The sequence below is a fragment of the Oryctolagus cuniculus genome, chromosome 1 (assembly GCF_964237555.1).
Source record: "Oryctolagus cuniculus chromosome 1, mOryCun1.1, whole genome shotgun sequence".
In the NCBI taxonomy this organism is placed as follows: domain Eukaryota; kingdom Metazoa; phylum Chordata; class Mammalia; order Lagomorpha; family Leporidae; genus Oryctolagus; species Oryctolagus cuniculus.
This window is the reverse complement of record NC_091432.1, coordinates 4769634-4790833: the sequence shown is the minus strand read 5'-3', so window position 1 is coordinate 4790833 and position 21200 is coordinate 4769634. Positions and strand designations below refer to the sequence as shown.

The 21200-nt window shown below is 47.9% G+C and overlaps 1 protein-coding gene across 5 annotated transcripts in view; it reads left to right on the top strand.

Annotated features, from left to right (window-relative positions):
- Positions 1 to 21200, top strand: part of KDM2A (lysine demethylase 2A) — a 132527-nt gene that overhangs the window by 98333 nt on the left and 12994 nt on the right. For all 5 annotated transcript variants that reach the window (XM_070067682.1, XM_051826502.2, XM_051826510.2 and 2 more), the window contains 4 exons: positions 4768 to 4894; positions 7692 to 8086; positions 18935 to 19018; positions 20417 to 20686. In XM_070067682.1, coding sequence (XP_069923783.1) covers positions 4768 to 4894; positions 7692 to 8086; positions 18935 to 19018; positions 20417 to 20686 — 876 coding nt within the window. The remainder of the gene's footprint in view (positions 1 to 4767; positions 4895 to 7691; positions 8087 to 18934; positions 19019 to 20416; positions 20687 to 21200) is intronic.

Genomic DNA, 21200 nt, shown 5'->3' with positions numbered 1-21200 from the left:
ATATTTTTCTAAATATGGGATGATTCTTCCATTCCAAATGGAATTATAAAATTATAAAATTTCATTTGATTCCCTACCTATGTACTTACAGCATTTGTTTTTAAAGATTTATTCTATTTATTTGAAAGACAGAGGTAGAGAGAGAAAGAGAGGTCTTCATCTGCTGGTTCACTCCCCAGATGGCCACAACGGCTGGAGCTGCGCTGATCCAAAGCCAGGAGCCAGGATCTTCTTAGGGGTCTCCCACATGGGTGCAGGAGCCCAAGGATTTGGGCCATCTTCTACTGCCATCCCAGGCCATAGCAGAGAGCTGGATCGGAAGAGGAAAAGCCAGGATTAGAACCAGCACCCATATGGGATGCTGGCGCTTCAAGCCAGGGATTTATTTAACCTACTGCACCACAGCCCTGGCCCCCATTTTTTTTGTTTTTGTTTTTTAAGATTTATTTATTTTACTTGAATGTCAGAGTTACACAGATTGAGGAGAGGCGCAGAGAGAGAGAGAGACAGGTCTTCCATCCGATGGTTCACTCCCTAGGTGGCCGCAACGGCTGGAGCTGCGCCGATCCAAAGCCAGGAGCCAGGAGCTTCCTCCAGGTCTCCCACGCGAGTGCAGGGGCCCAAGGACTTGGGTCATTTTCTACTGCTTTCCCAAGCCACAGCAGAGAGCTGGACAGGAAATGGAGCAGCTGGGTCTCAAACCAGCGCCCATATCGGATGCCGGCACTTCAGGCCAGGGCGTTAACCTGCTGCGCCACAGTGCCGGCCCCCATTTTTTGTTTTTTAAAGATTTATTTAATTTAACTGAAAGGCAGAGTTAGAGAGAGAGCCAAGAGGTCTTCCATCTGCCCATTCACTCCCCAAATGGCCACAATGACCAGGGCTGGGCTAGGCCAAAGCCAGCAGCCTCATCCAGGTCTCCCACATGGGTGCAGAGGCCCAAGGACTGGGCCATCTTCTGCTGCTTACCCAGATGCATTAGCAGGGAGCTGGATCAGAAGTGGAGCAGCTGGGGCTGGCACTGTGGCAGAGCAGGTTAACACCGTGGCCTGAAGTGTCGGCATCCCATATGGGCACTGGTTCTAGTCCCAGCTGCTCCTTTTCCAATCTAGCTCTCTGCTATGGCCTGGGAAAGCAGTGGAAGATGGCCCAATCCTTGGGCCCCTGCACCCACATGAGAGACCTATAAGAAGCTCCTGACTCCTGGCTTCAGATCAGCACAGTTCTGGCTGTTGTGGCCAATTGGGAAGTGAACCATCAGATGGAAGACCTCTCTCTCTCTCTCTCTCTCTTTCTCTCTCTCTCTCTCTTTCTGCCTCTCTTCTCTCTGTGTAACTCTTTCAAATAAATAAATAAATCTTTAAAAAAAAAAAAAAAAAGTGGAGCAGCTAAGACTCAAATGGTCACCCATATGGGATGCTGACATTACAAGTGGTGACTTAACCCATTACAACACAATGCCAGCCCAGCAATTTTTTTATTGCTTTCCATACCAAATTATTTATGTGCCAGTACCTACCTGGCATCCATTTAGTAATGTTACTAGTATCTATTAATTCCTATTTAGAAGAGAATAATACAGAATATTTTATGAAAGAATTGAAAAGTATGTTGTCAACAAGATCATCTTTGTTATTTTTGTCATATCATTGTAGAACTTTAATATTTACATTAGAATGTTTGGGGATGGCGCTGTGGCGCAGTGGGTTAATGCCCTGGCCTGAAGCGCCGGCATCCCATATGGGCGTCGGTTCAAGACCCGATTGCTCCACTTCCTGTCCAGCTCTCCACTATGGCCCAGGATAGCAGTAGAAGATGGCCCAAGTCCTTGGGCCCCTGCACCTGTGTGGGAGACCTGGAAGAAGCTCCTGGCTCCTGGCCTTGGAGTGGCTTCGGCCGTTGAGGCCACCTGGGGAGTGAACCAGTGAGTGGAAGACCTCTCTCTCTCTGTGTAACTCTGACTTTCAAATAAATAAATCTTTAAAACACACACACACACACACAAAGATAAACAGGATTAAAAAAAAGAAATGGGAGCAGGTTGGGCGTGCAATACCCTGGCTTTTTTTTTTTTTTTTTTTTTTTTTTAAGATTTATTTATTTATTTGAAAGTCAGAGTTACACAGAGAAGGAGAGGCAGAGAGAGGGATCTTCCTTCTGCTGGTTCACTCCCCAGTTTGCCACAATGGCCAGAGCTGTGCTGATTTGGAGCCAGGAGCCAGGAGCTTCTTCTGGGTCTCCCATGCAGGTGCAGGGGCCCAAGGACTTAAGCCATCTTCTACTGCTTTCCCAGGCCACAGCAGAGAACTGGATTGGAAGTGGAGCAGCCAGGACTTGAACCGGCTTGCATATAGGATGCCGGCACTACAGGTGGCTTTACCCACCACAGCGCCAGCCCTACCCTGGCTTCTATTAATAAAGTCTGATGATGAGTCCCTAGTGAAAAATAAATAAATTTAAAAGAAAAAAATGGGGGCTGGGCATTTGGCCTACCAGTTAGAATATTTAAAAGGCTAGTGGCCGGCGCCACGGCTCAATAGGCTAATCCTCCGCCTGTGGCGCCGGCACACCGGGTTCTAGTCCCGGTCAGGGCGCCAGATTCTGTCCCAGTTGCCCCTCTTCCAGGCCAGCTCTCTGCTGTGGCCCGGGAGTGCAGTGGAGGATGGCCCAAGTGCTTGGGCCCTGCACCCCATGGGAGACCAGGAGAAGCACCTGGCTCCTGCCTTCGGATCAGCGCAGTGCACCGGCCGTGGCGGCCATTGGAGGGTGAACCAATGGCAAAGGAAGACCTTTCTCTCTCTCACTGTCCACTCTGTCAAAAAAAATAAACAATAAAATAAAATAAATAAATAAATAAATAAAAGACTAGTAGAGAAGCACATTGTGTAATGTTTAATCTGAGGAGAACAACACTGCCTCATAGTGTTTATGCTTCATCCCCCGTGCCCCTTTGGCAGAAATAGATGAAGCTGACTTTAAACAGTCAGCTTTAAACAGGGGAGGAGAAACCTCTTCTAGGTAAAGCCTGTAACGCTGCCTGAGAGACCCTGATTCAGGCTCTGAGTACTCTGCATTGGAGAGCCGGGTGGGCTGACGAGGAATAGTGCATGTCTATCCTGCCTCTCAGAGATGCCTGTGACCTGGTGCAGGTTTGTGGAAGGGTCTCCCATCTGGTCCGCTTTCTTCTGGGGAGACTGCCTGATAATGGGACTTTGAGAAATGGGTGGGTGGTGTCATCATAAGGGAGGAGATGGGACATCCTGAGGAGTTTCATATTCCAGACAATCTCAAAAGTGCTGTCTGGGGATGGGCACCGTGGTGTCTCTGCTTGGGACACCGCATCCCACACTGGAGTGCCAGTGGAGTCCTGGTACCTCTGTTTTTGATGAGCTTCCTGCTCATGCATCCTGAGAGGCAGCAGATGATGGCTCAGGACTTGGGTCCCCACCCTCCACCTGGGAGCCTCTGAATGCGTTCCAGGCTCCTGGCTTTGGCCTGGCCTAGCTGCAGCTGTTGCAGGCATCTCTATCACTCTGCCTTTCAAGTAGATAAAAATGAACTTCAGAAAGTTATTTAAAAAGGATGTTTGGCTTACTGATGGCCTCTTGAAGGGCAGTGTGGTGTATTTAGGGTAGTCCCATCTTCAGTCTTCCTCACTCTTCATTGCTGATTTGCCTTTTCCTTGACTATGGCAGGTGATTCTATTATTATTCAGCTAGTATAATATAAAATGCTCTTTTGGGGAGAATGGGAAGAAAAAAAACATACTGTTTTTGAGAACAGTTGGATGGAAAACTATAGAGTGTGGTTTATGAGGACCTGTGAGCCATTATCCTGATGCGTGGCAGAGTACACATGAGGGGCACACAGGCTGAGTTGATCTTGGGGAAGGTACCCAGTCTTGTCTCCTGGATCACAGCTTGAGAATAAATCTCTAATTGTGCTTTCATTCATGTAATGTTGTAACATGAAAGTGTAACTTTGTTCCCTGGCCTTTTGAATCTAAGTAAAACTGTAATAAAGCAAAGTCTTTGTATCCTAAAGACCTTAAAACAATTTTCTCAAGTATTTTGTGTCTTACTCTTCACATTTATTCTCTCTCCCAAAACCCAGAATTTCTTTTTAATCTTTACCCAATCATCCAACTTAGCTTCTTGGTGTTTTTCAGCTGAATGGTCTTTCTTTCTTTTTTTTTTTTTTTGCCTATACTGGTTGTTTCCAAAACCAGCATTTTCTTTTTTCTTTTCTTTTTTTTTTTTTTTTTTTTTGGACAGGCAGAGTGGATAGTGAGAGAGAGACAGAGAGACAGAGAGAAAGGTCTTCCTTTTGCCGTTGGTTCACCCTCCAATGGCCGGCGCACCACACTGATCTGAAGGCAGAAGCCAGGTGCTTCTCCTGGTCTCCCATGGGGTGCAGGGCCCAACGACTTGGGCCATCCTCCACTGCACTCCCGGGCCACAACAGAGAGGTGGCCTGGAAGAGGGGCAACTGGGACAGAATCTGGCGCCCCGACCAGGACTAGAACCCGGTGTGCTGGCGCTACAGGCGGAGGATTAGCCTAGTGAGCCGCGGCGCCGGCCAAGACCAGCATTTTCTAAGTTGGTGGATTAATTTAAAATTCTGGCTTCAAATGCCAACCTGGGTTTGTAAGTTGACCAGCAAGGATTTTTTCTTGGGTTCATTACTACAGTGATTCAGTTTCTCTTATTCTCCTTTGCTTGGAAAGTATCATCATCTTGCATTTCTCATTATCTTGTTCCTGTGTAGGTTCCAAATAAGTTCCGCTATCCATTCTACTATGAGATGTGTTGGTATGTCTTGGAGCGCTATGTGTACTGTATAACCAACCGTTCCCACCTAACGAAGGAGTTTCAGAAAGAGTCCCTCAGCATGGGTAAGGATTCTGCCTGCTTGAACTCTGGAGATGCCCTTTAGGAGCGAGAATGAGCCCAGGAATATTCATTAGGCTGTTCTTCAGTAGTTACGTTTTTGTTTTTTGGAGTGCATAACCACCTTTTAATTATCTGTGTGAAGGTACCAAATTCATTCTTTGGAGTTGAACCTATGCAGATATGAAGTACTAGGCTAAATGAAATACTCTAGGTCCTATCTTTGAATTGCTCATACATGGCTCCTCAGGAAAGGTGATCAGTCATCTAACATGTTTTATTATGTAAAGAATGGTCTTCGGTACAATAGAAACTAGGAATGTGTCATTAAAATAACTCTTGTTATATGCCAGTCACCGAAATAAGTAAATTGTACACATTAAATTCTTATTATTACCTGTGAGGTAGGTAAGATGTGGTTAAGATTCCTGTATCCCACATCAAAGTGCCTGGGTTTGATTCCCAGCTTCCATTTTACAGTGTGGAAATGAAGGTTCAAGATTTTAAAACTTGTCTGTGATTTTTTTTTTTTTTTTTTTTTTTTTTTTTTGACAGGCAGAGTGGATAGTGAGAGAGAGAGATAGAGAGAAAGGTCTTCCTTTGCCGTTGGTTCACCCTCCAATGGCCGCCACGGCTGGCGCGCTGCGGCCTGCGCACTGCACTGATCCGAAGCAGGAGCCAGGTGCTTCTCCTGGTCTCCCATGGGGTGCAGGGCCCAAGCACTTGGGCCATCCTCCACTGCACTCCCTGGCCACAGCAGAGAGGTGGCCTGGAAGAGGGGCAACCGGGACAGAATCCGGCGCTCCGACCGGGACTAGAACCCAGTGTGCCGGCGCCGCTAGGTGGAGGATTAGCCTATTGAGCCGCGGCGCTGGCTTGTCTGATCTTAACAGCTATTAAGAGGCAATGCCGCACCTTGAACCAGGTTGATCAGACTAGAAAATCCTAATGCTCTTGGGCAAGCATATCTCTCCTCTTCCCTACTCCTCTCTCTCCCCTTTTCTTCCTCCCTTCCTCCCCCAATCTTTCCCTCTCTGTGTTCTGCCTCTCATATGAATAAGTTTTTTAAAATAAATAAAATCGAGGCTCTTAACATTGCTTTCACATTTCCCCAACATCTGTCACGAGAACACAGGATAGTTCCGGTACGTAGATTTAGACTGTTCCAGGTCTTAGATCGGAGAGGAGCCAACACTGTGATTCCTGTGATCACATTTCTACAGAAGCGCCAGTCCAAGCCAGTTACTTTCTGGTTTAACATTAAACAACATGCTTCAGCAACCTACTGTTGAATAACCGTCCTCATAGTTTATACTGTCACTTGAAAATGACACTGTCACTTGATATATGAAAGCAGGGCACATAATTGTATATACAACATGCTTGGATCTTGTAAAAATACATCTTGAGGGGTAGAGAGGGGCGGCATTTTGAAACAGCAAGATAAGCTGCTGCTTACGATGCCGCCTCCCATGTTGCAGCACCTGTTTGAGTTCTGGCTACTCCACTTTCAATTCAGCTTCCTGTTAATGCACCTAGGGAGGTTCCAGAAGATGGCCCAAGTTTTTGAGCCTCTGCCACCCTTGTAGGACATCAGAGTGGAGTTCTTGGCTCTCAGCTTCAGCCTGACCCAGGTCTGACTGTTTGGCTATTTGGAGAGTGAAGCAGCAGATGGGAGAGGGCTCTTTCTCTCCCTCCCTCTCTATTTCTGCCTTTCAAATCAATCTCTCTCTCTCTCTCTCTCTCTCTCTCTCTCTCTCCCAGGATTTATTTATTATTTGAAAGGCAGAGTGAGAGAAAGAGAGATCTTCCTTCTGCTGGTTCACTTTCCAAATGCTGCAACAACAGGGGGTTGGGCTAGGCCGAAGCCAGGAACCAGGAGCTTCTTCTGGATCTCCTTTGTGGGTGGCAAGGGTCCAAGCACTTGGCTCATCTTCCGCTGCCCTCCCAGGTACATTAACAGGGAGCTGGATTGGAAGTGGAGCAGCTGGGACTCGAACCAATGTCCATATGGGATGCTAGTCCTGCAGGCAGCTGCTTAAGTTTCTACACCAAAGCCCTGGCCCCAAGGGGGGCCAGCATTGTGGCATAATGAGTTAAGCTGCCAACTCCCACAGCACTGGCCCCATAATCCCAAATTAAAGCTGATAGTTGAAAGTAAATTACAGCCCTTTCATTGGTAACTCATTCCTGGTCCATAGTTCAAGACTGGGTCCTTACCAAGTTTTTCAAAATCCAATTGATTGTTACCACAGTGGTTCTACTAGGTAAGAATCCTGTTTCTACCTACACGATGATTTTCTTTCTTTCTTTCTTTCTTTCTTTTTAATTCAAAAACTTATTTTTATTTATGAAAAACAGATACAGAGAGGTAGAGACACACAGAGAGAGAGAGAGAGAGAGAAAGAAAGAGGTCTTCCATCTGCTGGTTCACTCCCCAGATGGGTGCAACCACCAGAGCTCAGCAAGTCCGAAGTGGGTGCAGGGACCCAAGCACTCGGGCTCCTCCACTTCTTTCCCAGGTGCATTAGCAGGAGCTAGATCAGAAGTGCAGCAGCCAAGACTTGAACTGGCACTCACATGGGATGCCGGTGCTGCAGGCCGCCAGGGCTTTAACCTGCTGTGCCACATGTTGCAATGATTTTCAACAGTAGACAAATAAATTGGGGTCAGGAGCAACTGTCTTTTAAATGTGACAGCGTTGTCATTTATCACTTCAAGGCCCTTCCCATGCCACCTGTATCTCATTGATCACACAGCCAGCGGGCATGTTCTGACTGCATGTTTTCATCCAATTGGTAGATCTGGAGTTGAATGGGTTGGAGTCTGGAAACGGAGAAGAGGAAGCAGTGGATCGAGAGCCCCGGCGCCTGAGCAGCAGGCGTTCTGTCCTCACTAGCCCGGTAGCTAATGGGGTCAACCTGGATTATGATGGATTGGGCAGAGCCTGCCGAAATCTTCCAAGTCTGAAGAAAACTTTGTCTGGGGACTCCTCCTCTGACTCCAGCCGGGGCTCCCACAATGGCCAAGTGTGGGATGCCCAGTGCAGCCCTCGGAAGGACAGGCAGGTGCATCTCACCCATTTTGAGCTTGAAGGCCTTCGCTGTCTTGTCGATAAGTTGGAATCTCTGCCACTGCATAAAAAGTGTGTCCCCACGGGGATCGAAGACGAAGACGCACTTATTGCCGACGTGAAGGTAAGAGTTTGTTGTGACAGTTGAGTTGCTAATGTGATATGGCTGTCTATCTCTGCATTTAGAGGGATAAAGTACAGGAGTTGTAGATAATCTCTGATTTAGACAGAAATAAGTGTGTGCATGTTTGTTATTGCTACACATGGTTTCAGTTCCTAGACTGAGGTTAATCCCTGTTTGAGGAAGATACTAACATTTGTATATTCAGTGTGAACTTAATTTAATCCTAAAAGCACATATTTCATACTGATCCCCAAAATAAAGGAGAGGGATAGTGCATTAGGCACAGTGGTGAAGACATTGCCAGGGATGCTGCGTCCCATGTTGGAGGGCCTGGATCCACATCCTGCCTCTGATCCCGAGTCCAGCCTCCTGCTGATGCTTACCATGGTAGGCAGTAGGTGAGGACTCAAGTAGTGGGGTTCCTGCCAGCTACACTGGAGACCCAGGTGGAATTCTGGGCTCCAAGCTTTGACCTGACCTAACCCTGGCTGTTGTAAGCATTTGGGGAGTGAACCAATGGATGGAAGACCTCTCTCTCTCACTCTCTCACTCTCTCTCTCTTACTCTCTCTCTCTCCCTCACTCTCTGTTACTGACTTTCAAATAGATGAAAATAAATATTATTTTAAAATCTGTCACATAGATTATATTTAAAACCAATTTTATTTTTGACAGGCAGAGTGGACAGTGAGAGAGAGAGAGAGAGAGGTTCACCATTGGTTCACCCTCCAATGGCCGCTGCGGCTGGCGCACTGACTGATCCGATGGCAGGAGCCAGGTGCTTCTCCTGGTCTCCCATGGGGTGCAGGGCCCAAGCACCTGGGCCATCCTCCACTGCCTTCCCGGGCCACAGCAGAGAGCTGGACTGGAAGAGGGGCAACCGGGACAGAATCTGGCACCCCGACTGGGACTAGAACCTGGTGTGCCGGTGCCACAGGCAGAGGATTAGCCTATTGAGCTGCGGCACCGGCCTAAAACCACTTTTAAGTCATTTTAAGGAGTGATAGGGAATAATTTTGTGACACCAATAAAAATAGACCACCTCAAAACAGATCTTTTCCATACCTGATTCCTGACTCAGGTTTTCCCCAGCCACCGTGTAATCAGCAGAGGTGTTGCCAGCTTCTTATATTGCCAGCCTGGTAAGGTTGGTCCTCCTCAGAGGTGACAGAAACTGCACAGTTGGTAAAATAATTTGATTTGGTAAGATTTCTCTAGAAGAGGCAGGTACTAGCATAATGGCTTGTATTTAAGGAGGAAATGTCCAAAATTGCAGGTAGATATGGTCCTATTTCTTTAATAGTTAATGTAGCCTTGCTTTTCAAGACTTACACCCCCAAGTGAGCAAAGCATATTTAAGTTTTTTCCTTTCCATTGTGTTAGGACTTAGATGGTTATGTAATCCTGAGATCTGATTGAGTTACAACATTTTTGCTGTCTGTTGCATCTTGAAATCATGTGGAAAATGTTATGACTTCTGAGGCTGATCAGCTTGTATAATTGTTTTTAGCAACTCTAATAAGAAGAGTTTTTTGCTTTTTCTTGAATATTTATTTATTGAGTTGAAATAGTTAAAGAGAGAGGGAGAAACGGAGAAAAAGGTCTTCCATCTGCTGGTTCACTCCCCAAGTGGCTAGGCGCTTTATCTGAGTCTCCCATGTGGGTAGCAGGGACCTACGTTTTGAACCTTCTTGGGCTACCTTTCCCAGGCCATAAGTAGGGAGCTGGTTTGGAAGTGGAGCAGCCAGATCACAAACCAGCACCCATAAAGCATAGGTGGCAGCTATACCCACCTAAGCCATGTTGGCCCCAGAATAAAAGTTTCTCAGTTATGTGTCACAATGTTCTTTTGGTCTGGGCATCTATAATTCTAGTTTATAAGAAAGAAAAAATGGTTGCTGGCACTATGGCGCAGCAGGTTAAACCACGAGCTGCAGCACCAGCTTGCTCTATGGGCTCTGTTTCAAGTCCTGGCTACTCCACTTCGATCCAGCTCTCTGCTAAGGCCTGGAAAGGAGCAGAAGATGGCCCAAGTCATTGGGTCCCTGCACCCATGAGGAGACCCAGAAGAAGCTCCTGGCTCCTGGCTATCCTCTGGCCTAGTCCCACTTGTTGTGGCCATTTCGAGAGTGAACCAGCAGATGGAAGATCTCTGTCCATCTGTCTCTTCTCCTCTCTGTTTCTAAACTCTGCCTTTCAAATAAATAAATAATAAATATTTTTAAAAAATAAAGGGGCGGGGGGGCTGTGGCATAGTAGATTAAGCTTCCGCCTGTGGTGCCAGCATTCCATACGGGCACCGGTTCGTGTCCCAACTGCTCCTCTTCTGATCCAGTTCTCTGCTTCTGGCCTGGGAAAACAGTGGAAGATGGCCCAAATGCTTGGGCTCCTGCACCCACATAGGGGACCTGGAAGAAGCTCCTGGCTTCTGGCATTGGATTGGCTTGGTGCTGGCTGTTGTTGCCATTTGGGAGTGAACCAGCAGATGGAAGACTTCTCTGTTTCTCCCTCCCTCTGTTTATAACTCTGCCTCTCAAATAAATAAGTCTATTGGGGGCGGGAGGGGAAGGTCGAGTATCCTGGTAGAAATACACTGACTCCTTCTGTAAAGCCACTGAAGAGGAGAGTTGAAGAATGAGGGTACAGTGATATATCCGAGAGAAATGTAGAAGGATTTGGGCCACACACTAAGCAGGGTAAAAGTGGTAGCAACATGGCCGGCGCCGTGGCTCACTAGGCTAATCCTCCGCCTGCAGCGCTGGCACCCCGGGTTCTAGTCCCAGTTGGGGCGCTGGATTCTGTCCCGGTTGCTCCTCTTCCAGTCCAGCTCTCTGCTGTGGCCCGGGAAGGCAGTGAAGGATGGCCCATGTGCTTGGGCCCTGCACCCGCATGGGAGACCAGGAGGAAGCACCTGGCTCCTGGCTTCAGATCAGCATAGTGCGCCGGCCGTTGTGGCCACTTGGGGGGTGAACCAATGGAAGGAAGACCTTTCTCTCTGTCTCCCTCTCTCTCACTGTCTAACTCTGCCTGTCAAAAAAATAAAATTTAAAAAAAGGTGGTAGCAAGAAAGGGAGCTAGTTAAGAAGAGGCGTCTAAAGTGATGCTTCTCGTCTAAAGAGTGAGAGTCCAGAGAGAACTCCCTTTGCTTTATCAGATATCTTTGCCAAGGACACGGCTTTTCAATTTAGAAATGTGAGAATCTGAGAGTAGAAGAGAACATCATTCTACCTATTGTCCATTTTCAGGACTCAGGGTTATCCACACATGGGTAACCTTACCCCTAGGCTGCCATCACTGGCTGAAATGCTGGGTATAGGTCAAGAGTGTGAATATAGGGCTGACTGCATAGACTGACGAGTTTGAATTTTCCCTCCAGTCTATGCCACACCTTTTCTTGTTTACCCAAAGCATGGTCAAAATGTAGCCAATATCAGAAGATAGGAGAATCTTTATAACTTGTCAAACCAGTGGTTAAGAATGCTATACTACTGTAGTTTGAATGATCTGTGGCTCTGTCTTTTGGTGAGATGGTAAGTTTTCCACTCAATTACTGCTTATGGCCATTGTCTCTATTCTCACTAAACTGCGGTACTTTTGCTTTTTTGCTTGTGAAGCTTCTTAGTTGGTGAAATATTAAGCCTTTTCACTGTAATATAATTTTAAAATACATTATCTCAGAAACTAATAAAGGGGGGGAGAAGAAGAGAGGGTGTGAAGGGGAGAAAGGGGCATAGGAGTATCGTTATGTAATTGTATCCACCAATCACATTGGATCTGTTAAATTAATTAAAAGTTTTTTAAAAAGATTAGAGAATTAGATACTGGCATTGCAGGTAGTTATACTTAAAATCTCATGGTTTGCTTGTAATCTTTGTCATTCTTTGGCTCCTGCTATATCACTCTGGGAGGAAAAAAATCAAATTTATTAATTCTTCCTATATTTGACCAATTATGTTTAATTTGAGATTCAGATATGGTGAGTTTAGAGTTTGAATACTTTGAGCATTTGAGTGTCACTCAAAAGAAGGAAAAAAACCCATTCAGGATAGGTATTTGGTTAGCAGTTAAGAGTCTGCTTGGATGCCCTCATCCCATAACTGAGTATCTGGGTTCAAGTCCCAGCTCCCATTCCAGTTCTAGCTTCCTGCTAATGCACCCTGTGGAGACAGCAGGTGATGGTGCTTCCCTGCCACCTGAGAGACTTGGATTGAGTTCTTCCTGGCTTCTGGCTTCCAACCCTGGCTGCTGCACACATCTGGGGAGGAAACCAACAGATTGAGGGTGGGACGGGGTTGCTCGCTATCTCTGTCTCTCTGCCTTTCAGATAAACAAAATACTTCTTAGATTTTTTTCTTTAAAGAAGAAAGCATTGGATTGGGTGGAAGCCCAGTCTCAGTACCACTGGAGACCCCTAAGCGTTCAGTAACTTGGTGTTTATTCTACTGATGGCTACACTGCCCTTCCTGCAGAGAGAGGAAGTGTTTCCTGTTAAAACCTACCTGGTTCTCAGAAAGAACTAGCAGATGAGATGAGACATCCATAACTTACATATTCCCTGGAAGAAATGTGCATTTTAGTGCTATGATAAAAAGGGCTTGAAACTTCTAGAATGTTAAGTTCTACATCTTGAGGAAAGAATCACAGAGTACAGATTTGAGAGGAAATTAAATGAAGAGTGGGGCATTGAAAGTCACTGATGGAAAGGTAGGGTGAGTGGGCGTGTCTGTCCAAGGTGCCTGGTGAGAGTCTGGGTAACCTCGACTCCCCAGGTGCTCTGAAAGGTGCAGTGTCTGCTCCTGCTGTGAGACACTCTGGCATTTCTAAAATTGAAGTCGTGTCCTTGAGTGGAGAGCAGAGTGGGAGGCGGAATGTATAGTACAGTGATACTGATGTGTGTGGGCATGCAGGGGTGCACCCCAGACTGCTGACAGCAGAGCACAGCAGGGCGGTGGGAGTCCGCTTGAAAGAGTTCACATTTTTAATAGGAATTTATTGCTTCACTTGTATTTTTTAAGTATTTATTTATTTGAAAGGCAGAATCACAGAGAGGCAGAGGCAGGGAGAGAGAGAGGCCTTCGCTTGTTCACTCCCCAAATGGCCTTAACAGCCAGAACTGAGCCAATCCAAAGACTGGACCCTGGAGCTTCTTCCAGGTCTCCCATAGGAGTACAGTGGCCCAAGGACTTCGGCCATCTTTTTCTGCTTTCCCAGGCCATAGCAGAGAGCTGGATTGGAAGTGGAACAGCCAGGACTCGAACTGGCACCCCATATGGGATGCCAGCACGGCAGGCGGTGGCTTTACCCGCTGCACCACAGGGCTGTCCCCTGTTTGTATTCTTATAAAGATTTATATATTTATTTACTTGAAGAGAGAGAGGGAGAGACAGAAATGCTCCATGTGCTGGTTCACTCCACAGATGGCTGCAATAGCCAGGGGTAAACCAGGCTGAAACCAGAAGCTGGGTCTGGGGCTCCCACATGAGTGGCAAGGGCCCAAACACTTGGGCCATCTCCTGTTGCTGTTCCCAGGCCACTAGCAGGGAACTGGATTGAAAGTGGAGCAGCTGGGACACAAACCAGCACACATATGGGGATGCTGGCATTGCAGGCCGTGGCTTTATCTGCTGTGCCACGATGCTAGCCCCATTGTGTTTATTTTTGTGACAAAGCAGTTTCTCTGTACACACACACACACACACACAGACACAAGCTTTTTGATAAATCTGCCAGTCATACTTTGGGCAAATTACTGTTTTCTTTAAAAACTGTTTCCATGGGGTTGTTATTAGAATGAATGGTAATGTTAAAAAGTACTTAATAAGCCGGAGTATTATTATAGCAAAAAAAATTAGATGTTACAGATCTATGAAATTCATTGATTGCGCTGTTATGAATAAAGCTGCCTCTGTGTGTGAGGAACCAGTAAGCACATACCCAGCTGCAGGTACTGTGTGTGATGCAGGGCACAGAGCAGACACTGAGGGAGGGGTGGCAGGGGCTGTCCTGCAAGAAGAGGCACCGTTGTAATCCACCAGCTAATAGACCTTCCTGGTAGATGATTCAGATCAGTGACCGTGCTCTGTAGTGATGTATACGTTAGGTTTTTGTCTCTCTCTGCTATAGCTATGGATCTAAATATTCACACCGTCTCCATCGCAATATGATGGGACTGAGGCAGAGAGATGGTGGCTATAGAGAGGGTGATCAGGAATTTTCTTTATCACTTTGTGGGTGAGTGTGCTACTAAGAACAACTGGTGGAAGACCCTTTTAATCAGCTATTAACTTACCAAACCAGATAAGCCTGTGCAAATGAAACTTCATTTGCAGGGTTTTTTGTTTGTTTGTTTTTAAAAGATTTATTTATTTATTTGAAGGGCAGAATTAGAGGCAGAGACGAGAGAGGTCTTCCATCTGCTGGTTCACTCCCCAAATTGCTGCAATGGCTGGAGCCATGCCGATCTGAAGCCAGGAGCCTGAAGCTTCTTCCAGGTCTCCCACATGGGTGCAGGGGCCCAAGGACTTGGGCCAGCTTCTACTGCTTTCCCAGGCCACAGCAGAGAGCTAGATCAGAAGTAGAGCAGCTAGGACTCAAACTAGCACCCATATGGGATGCCAGCACTGCAGGCGGCTGCTTTTACTCACTACATCACAGTACCGCCCCCAATTCGCAGGTTTTACTAGCAAGATATTTGTAATAATTCAGATTCTTACTGAATAGAAAGTTTTAATTAAATCATCTGAGTTTTGAGGCATGTAGAGATTAGGTTAAAATGTATGTAACTCTTTGAGATATTTTCATTGTATTCCTGTATTATGTCATATTTTTACTATTTCTTTGTTGCCTTTTATTGTGAATTAATAAGAGGGGAAAAATGAGGCTTTGTTTAAGTTGAGATCTGGGAGCTTCCTTGCAGTTTCTTAGTGCCCTTATCTGGCGGATTCTAGAATTTGCACTTGCTACAACTTGAACTTGTGTTTTGTTTTGATTCTCTTAAGTAGTTGTATTTTATCATCCCTCTGGGTTACATGGCACTGAAGACCAAAACTAACTTTTCAAAGTATGATTGTACTGGCTCTTTTAGCCTTGGTGCTAGACAGAGGTTTCAGGTTAGGATGGTCGTCCCAGCATTTCCAGGAGGGCTCAGGCGCTCCCCCTCGGGTTGGAGACTGCTACACTATCAAAGTTAGTGCTTGTCCCAACAACCAAGCCCAGGCCCCAGAAGACCTGTTAGACACCGAGTCTGTACCAGAAACTCACTGAGAGAGCTGTCCTGAAGTAAACAACATTGCTTCCAGCAGTTAGAGCCAGATATTTGTGTCAAAGTAGCATCTATAATTTCTAAAAAGGCCAAGTGGTATTTGTGAGAATCTAAGGATTACATAAATTTGAACTCAAACGTCTGCTGTGCTGCGGTTCAGTGCCATGGAAATCTCAGAGCCCCGCTGGTGTGTGCACCCCCCCTTTCTGCAGCCTGCAGAGTGTGCCGGCTGAGCCTCGCCGTGGCTGAGGGTCAGCACCTGGAGGTGTGAGCAACAAGTGTCAGTCAGGGGACTGTCTGGGCATTGAGGTGTCTGATTGGATACGAGGCTGGCTGCTTCATCTACGGAATGTGGAGAATGAGGCGGGCACAACAGACTTGAGTAGAAGTGGAAGTGCTGGAGTATGTATCTGAGTGTGGAGCCATCTGCTGGGCAGGAGAGACTGGCCAGAGTTGCGAGAAAGCCTTGTTCTGACTTCCGGCACCATGTTTAGAGGCACAAAGGCAAAGCGCTTTGACCTTGGGTTGTACTCAGCTGTGTGACTTGGTGGCTTGCTCACGAGGGAGCTGCTGAAAGATTGCTCCATAGATATTTCAGATATTGTGGTGACTGCTAGAGCCGGAGGAGGCCTCTGTTGTGTCTCGGTATTGGCTGTAATTGCTCTTTCTGAAGGTTTTTCTGGAAACACATAGCCTGGTTCTGGATTGTGGGCTGGCATTGGCGTCAGTGAGGGCAGGTGAAGCAGGCAGTGTGCCAGGAGAGAGAGGGTAACTCCGGAGGAGCTGATGCATGGCTCCTCCAGGGAGACTGGACCGTGGGCGATCCAGTGTGTTTCCTGAGAGGAGAGAGAGAAGTGTGTGTGCAATCAGCAAGAGAACACTGGCTGTAACAATAAGAGTGACCCTGAGGGGAAGGGTGTGGACTGAGACAAGGACCGACGTGGACCTGGGTGCCAGCGTGTAGCTCCCTGAATGGGTTAAAGCTTTTCCTTTCGCTGGCGCCTTCAGAAGTCTGCCAGCGGAGCCCTCCAGGGGCTGGCCCTGGGTTCTCCTATTGCGGTGGTGGTGGTGGGAGGGAGATGGGGCGGAGGCCAGCTCAGTGCCCTCCCCGGCAGGGCCTCCTCCAATCGCGAGGAAGAGAGCAGGCGCCGTGCACACCCCCGCCGGCTCTGCAGCAGAACGGCTGGGCCCTTTGCCTGGCTCGCTCGCTCGAGCTCAGCTCCCCCTCCTGCCATCTTCCGTTGCAAAGCATTTCTGGGAGCTGCATGTGGGTGACGCAGCAGCATTGTTCGCAGGCACAGGAAGCCGCGGCTGAGCTGAAGGGCTGAGAAGGAGCTCAGAGCGCTGCACGCTGCTCTCTCTGGCTGGTCGGAAAGGTTAGGGCCAGACTGCCCTGCCGTGTGTGCTCTGAGATTCCAGAATTTCCAAGTAAATCAGGATTTTGTTAGAGGCAGAAAACCTAACTCCTTCGGCACAACTTCTGATACAGAAAACAAAACAAAGACGTTGGGGAAACTTCACCCAAGAGCCTCGGCAGCTCCAGAGCGACCAGAAACACAAGGTCAGGTGGTCGGTTGGCGAACCCTTTCTGGTTTGGGGAGTGTGTTAACTGTAGGGACTTTGTCTGGCGAAGGGGCAGAAGCAGTGCCTGTGGGGCGAGTCCAGGAGAGGCGGTGTGACTTCGTGGTGCCTGAGCCGGCGCTGCACTTGTCCTCCTGTTGGGATGTGCTGCGGATGGAGTTGCTTGGCTTTCGGGAATCCTTTCCCCCTGCTGCCCAGGCGCCCTCTGTTCTGTTTCCCTTCCTGTGAGCTGTGGGGTGTGGGCCTGTGTGTGAATGCTCTCCCGAAAGCCTGGAGCCTCGGTAGGCGGCAGCCTTTCGGCACTCCACCCCCGCTCTTCCATCCCAAACCCCTCTGGTGAGGGGTGGTGGCTTCTTTATATGGTTCTGTGGGGCCTCAGCTGGAGTCTGCCTTTTCTGATGAAAGCAGGGCGTGCTTGGTTGAATGGCCCCAGCGAAAAAGGCTTGGAAGGAAATCTGCATTTCCCTCCACACCCACACTTACCCAGCCACTGAGTCCTGTGTGCGTGACCAGCTGCCCCCACCTTCCACAGTCTCTCCGCCTGCCCTGTACTGCTCCCCCAGAGGTCTTACAGGTAGATTTTTGACTGCCTTTTTTTTTTTTTAAGTGAACAGTTAAGTTCCTTTTCTACTCTCTTTAACAATCACCAGTCTTTCTGCGTTGCCTGTTTTGCTGAGAGTGGAAAGTCCCTGTTTGTGGACAGCTCAGTTCTCTCCTGCAGAGGAAATGGGCAGAGTCCTACTCCTCACAGTGCGACGTGGGGGAGGGGAGCCCTGCACTCTGCACTCCCAGCACAACATTTTGAATGGACCTGAATTTTTCACCCCAGGAAGATTAGGAGCCCATATCAGAGCCTGGTCCCACGTGGCACCACACCCCGCCTCCTCACCCCCACGCAGTGTGGCGTTAGCAGGAGGCTCCAGGATAGGGTGCCATAGCAACTTGAAGTAAATAAAACGGTCGCAGATGAAATCAGTTTGGGGGAAGGTGAGAGGCATCTGGAGACTTGGCAACAAGCATTCTTTCCCGGAGAAGCTTCTTGGGATGAGTTAGAGGGCCCCTCCGAGTCCCCACTCCAGGATCTGGAGCAGGATCCTTAGTCAGTGTTGAGTACACCAGCATAAACACAGAATGGGGAGAAGGAGTGTTAAATATGGCCTGGGCGTGCTGACTTGTATGGGATCCAAGTCTAGTTTTTGCTGAAGTAGTTACTACCCTACACACACCTAAGGCAAGTGTGAATTACCTCCCAGATTTCCATTCTCTGACTGTTGGCCTTGCCTTAGGGCTCATGAGGTCAGAGGAAGAAGGTTGGGCTTCAGAAATGTCTACATTTCATAAAGGGTTTCTTTCAAAATAACAGTCAACCGGTATGATCCACTTCAGTGGCAGTTTCTGTAGCGCTGTTCCTAAGTCATTCAGACTTGATTGGTTAAATCTGTGAGAACTGGTGGCCTGGAGATTGTTCCTGCCCCGTTTTTAGGAGTGAAGGTATGTAACTGCCTCTGTGAGTGTGAAAGAACAACGTGAGACTGAAATGTCTGTGATCAGCCTTCGAACAAGAAGCCCTGGGTTGAATCAGGACGCTAAGGCTCTGCTGTTGGTCTCATTAATTCAGCATTAGCCAGTCAGTTTGTGCCAGTTTGCTCACATCTGCAAAGTGAGGGCAGAACTTTACAAGTTAAATTTACTAAGGAAATTGAAAGGGGCAGTATGAAGAGTTACTATCATGGCTGGAACTGCCTGACAGGCAACAGTTGCCCTAGTGTAAGTACAGTGCCCAGGTAGTGAGGTGGGGCAAAGCTTAAGTGTGAAGTCGTGATAGGACTGCGCTAGTCTTTCTCTCCTCTTTGATTTACTCCTTTCGGCGAGTCTGTGTATAAAGGGGAACCCCAGACAGCTGCCACCCTCCTCTGCCCGTGGTCCTACAGGGACTGTGGCTGGTGTGGAGAATTGGCTCCGTGTTCACTGTGCCTGCTTTTTTCTCCTTTCCTGTCCCAACTCTAGATTTTACTGGAGGAGCTTGCCAACAGCGATCCCAAGTTAGCCCTCACTGGAGTCCCTATAGTGCAGTGGCCAAAAAGGGATAAGGTAAGGCTGTTCCGCTTGGTCTTTGGGCTGCTGAATTAAGCTTTTTGCTGGTTGATCACTACGATTCTGGGAAGAAAAAGAACAGCTAGAGGCAGGGTGGCTTTTGGTGCATTAATACAGACAGAAAAATCGGGATTCAGTTCGTTTTGACTCTTAGGTTGGGGTAATTGGCCATCTTTGGAGGTGACTTTCTTAATAGAAGTGTCAAACTGGGAGGCCTCCCTCTAAATTCAGATGTGAGTTTTGCCTTTGTTCACCAAAGTGGATGAGCTCCTCTCTTTGTGACCCAGTGACACAATCATTCTCACAGCTATGGTTTAAAACTAGTTAAAGTAATTACTTACACATTTAAAGTCCAGGGGTATTTTTTTTGTAACAGGGAGACCATGTTCTGAAGAGTCCCTGTAGTTGGGACTTTTCAATATGGAATTGAAAAGAGAAGAAAGGAATTACCATCAGCTAATAGATTTTCCGTTACAGATGTTCAGTTCTAGCCCGTTCAGTTTACATCTTGTATAATATTTTCATATTGTCCTCTGTCAAGGTTATGTATGGAATAAATGATAGTGTTTTGATTCTGGCCATGAACTTGAGGAATAAATTAGGTCTCCCTTTGGTGTTCCCTACCTAAAACATGCAAAGCTATCCTGCTCCAGGGTGTCCTGGCAGAATATAAAGGAGTGGAGCTCAGTGTCTAAGAACCTCTCCCTTCCTGGGTAGAGAAGCCCCATAAAGCCTCAGAACAGTCCAGTCATTCTGACTGCTGAGGATTTTGTGTCAGAAAAGTGTTTATGACCAGGTGTGAACTTGTCCTTGAAAGGTCACTAGCAGGGTAAATACAAAGCTAAAATTACAAACACACACCTGAGAGATTTGGGCCACACTTAATGGACCAGGTTACATGCTTGGACTCGGAGTACTTCAACAAACGCGCAAGGCCAGTGCTACCCTCAAGTGGCTTGCAGTCTCGTTTAGGTCTATATTCTGAATAGTTGGGAAGAAATCCTGGAGGGGCTTTAGGGTGACGTGGGCGCCTGGCATTCCCCAGAAAGCTTCGGTGAGGCCCACCTCACAGCTCTGCAAAGTGGAAGGCTGCAGCTAAGGAAGTGGCTGCAGAGCCAGGACAGGTTGGCAGGTTTTTCTGTAAAGGTTGAGGTGGTGAACATTTGAGGTTTTGCGAACCATATAAGTCACAGCTTCTTAATGCTACCATTGAAGCTTGAAAGCCATAGACAATACATAAACGATTATAATTATTTATAAAAACAGGCAATGGGCAGATTTGCCCACAGGCCATAGTTCACCAAGCCTGGGGCTAGGTATACTGCCATGTAATTTCTACCCTCTCCAGTCTTAAAGCAACCTGATAGAGCTGACCTCACTGCTTTCTCTTTCCAGCTTAAATTCCCCACCCGGCCAAAGGTGCGGGTCCCTACCATCCCCATCACAAAGCCTCACACTATGAAGCCAGCTCCACGCTTAACCCCTGTGAGGCCAGCTGCTGCATCCCCTATCGTGTCAGGAGCCAGGCGGAGACGAGTGCGATGTCGAAAATGCAAAGCCTGTGTGCAAGGAGAGTGTGGTGTTTGCCACTACTGCAGGGACATGAAGAAGTTCGGGGGGCCTGGACGCATGAAGCAGTCCTGTGTCCTCCGACAGTGCTTGGCAGTGAGTGATCTGCTGGGTAAAGAACTTGGGGGCGGGGTGGCAATGCCAGAGGGCCTGGACACAGCAGTGTAGAGTCCCGAGGTGTAGCATTGGGGAGGAAGAGCTGTGCCCCCTTTACGTTGTTCCTCTCCTCCCTTGGTGCAGAAGGGAGGGATCTAGTATGAACATTTCCTTATTAATATGTTGGCCTTGAGCCGGCGCCGCGGCTCACTAGGCTAATCCTCCACCTAGCGGTGCCGGCACACCGGGTTCTAGTCCCGGTCGGGGCACCGGAATCTGTCCCGGTTGCCCCTCTTCCAGGCCAGCTCTCTGCTGTGGCCCGGGAAGGCAGTGGAGGATGGCCCAAGTACTTGGGCCCCGCACCCCATGGGAGACCAGGATAAGTACCTGGCTCCTGCCTTCGGATCAGCGCGGTGCACCAACTGCAGCGCGCCAGCCGTGGCGGCCATTGGAGGGTGAACCAACGGCAAAAGGAAGACCTTTCTCTCTGTCTCTCTCTCTCACTATCCACTCT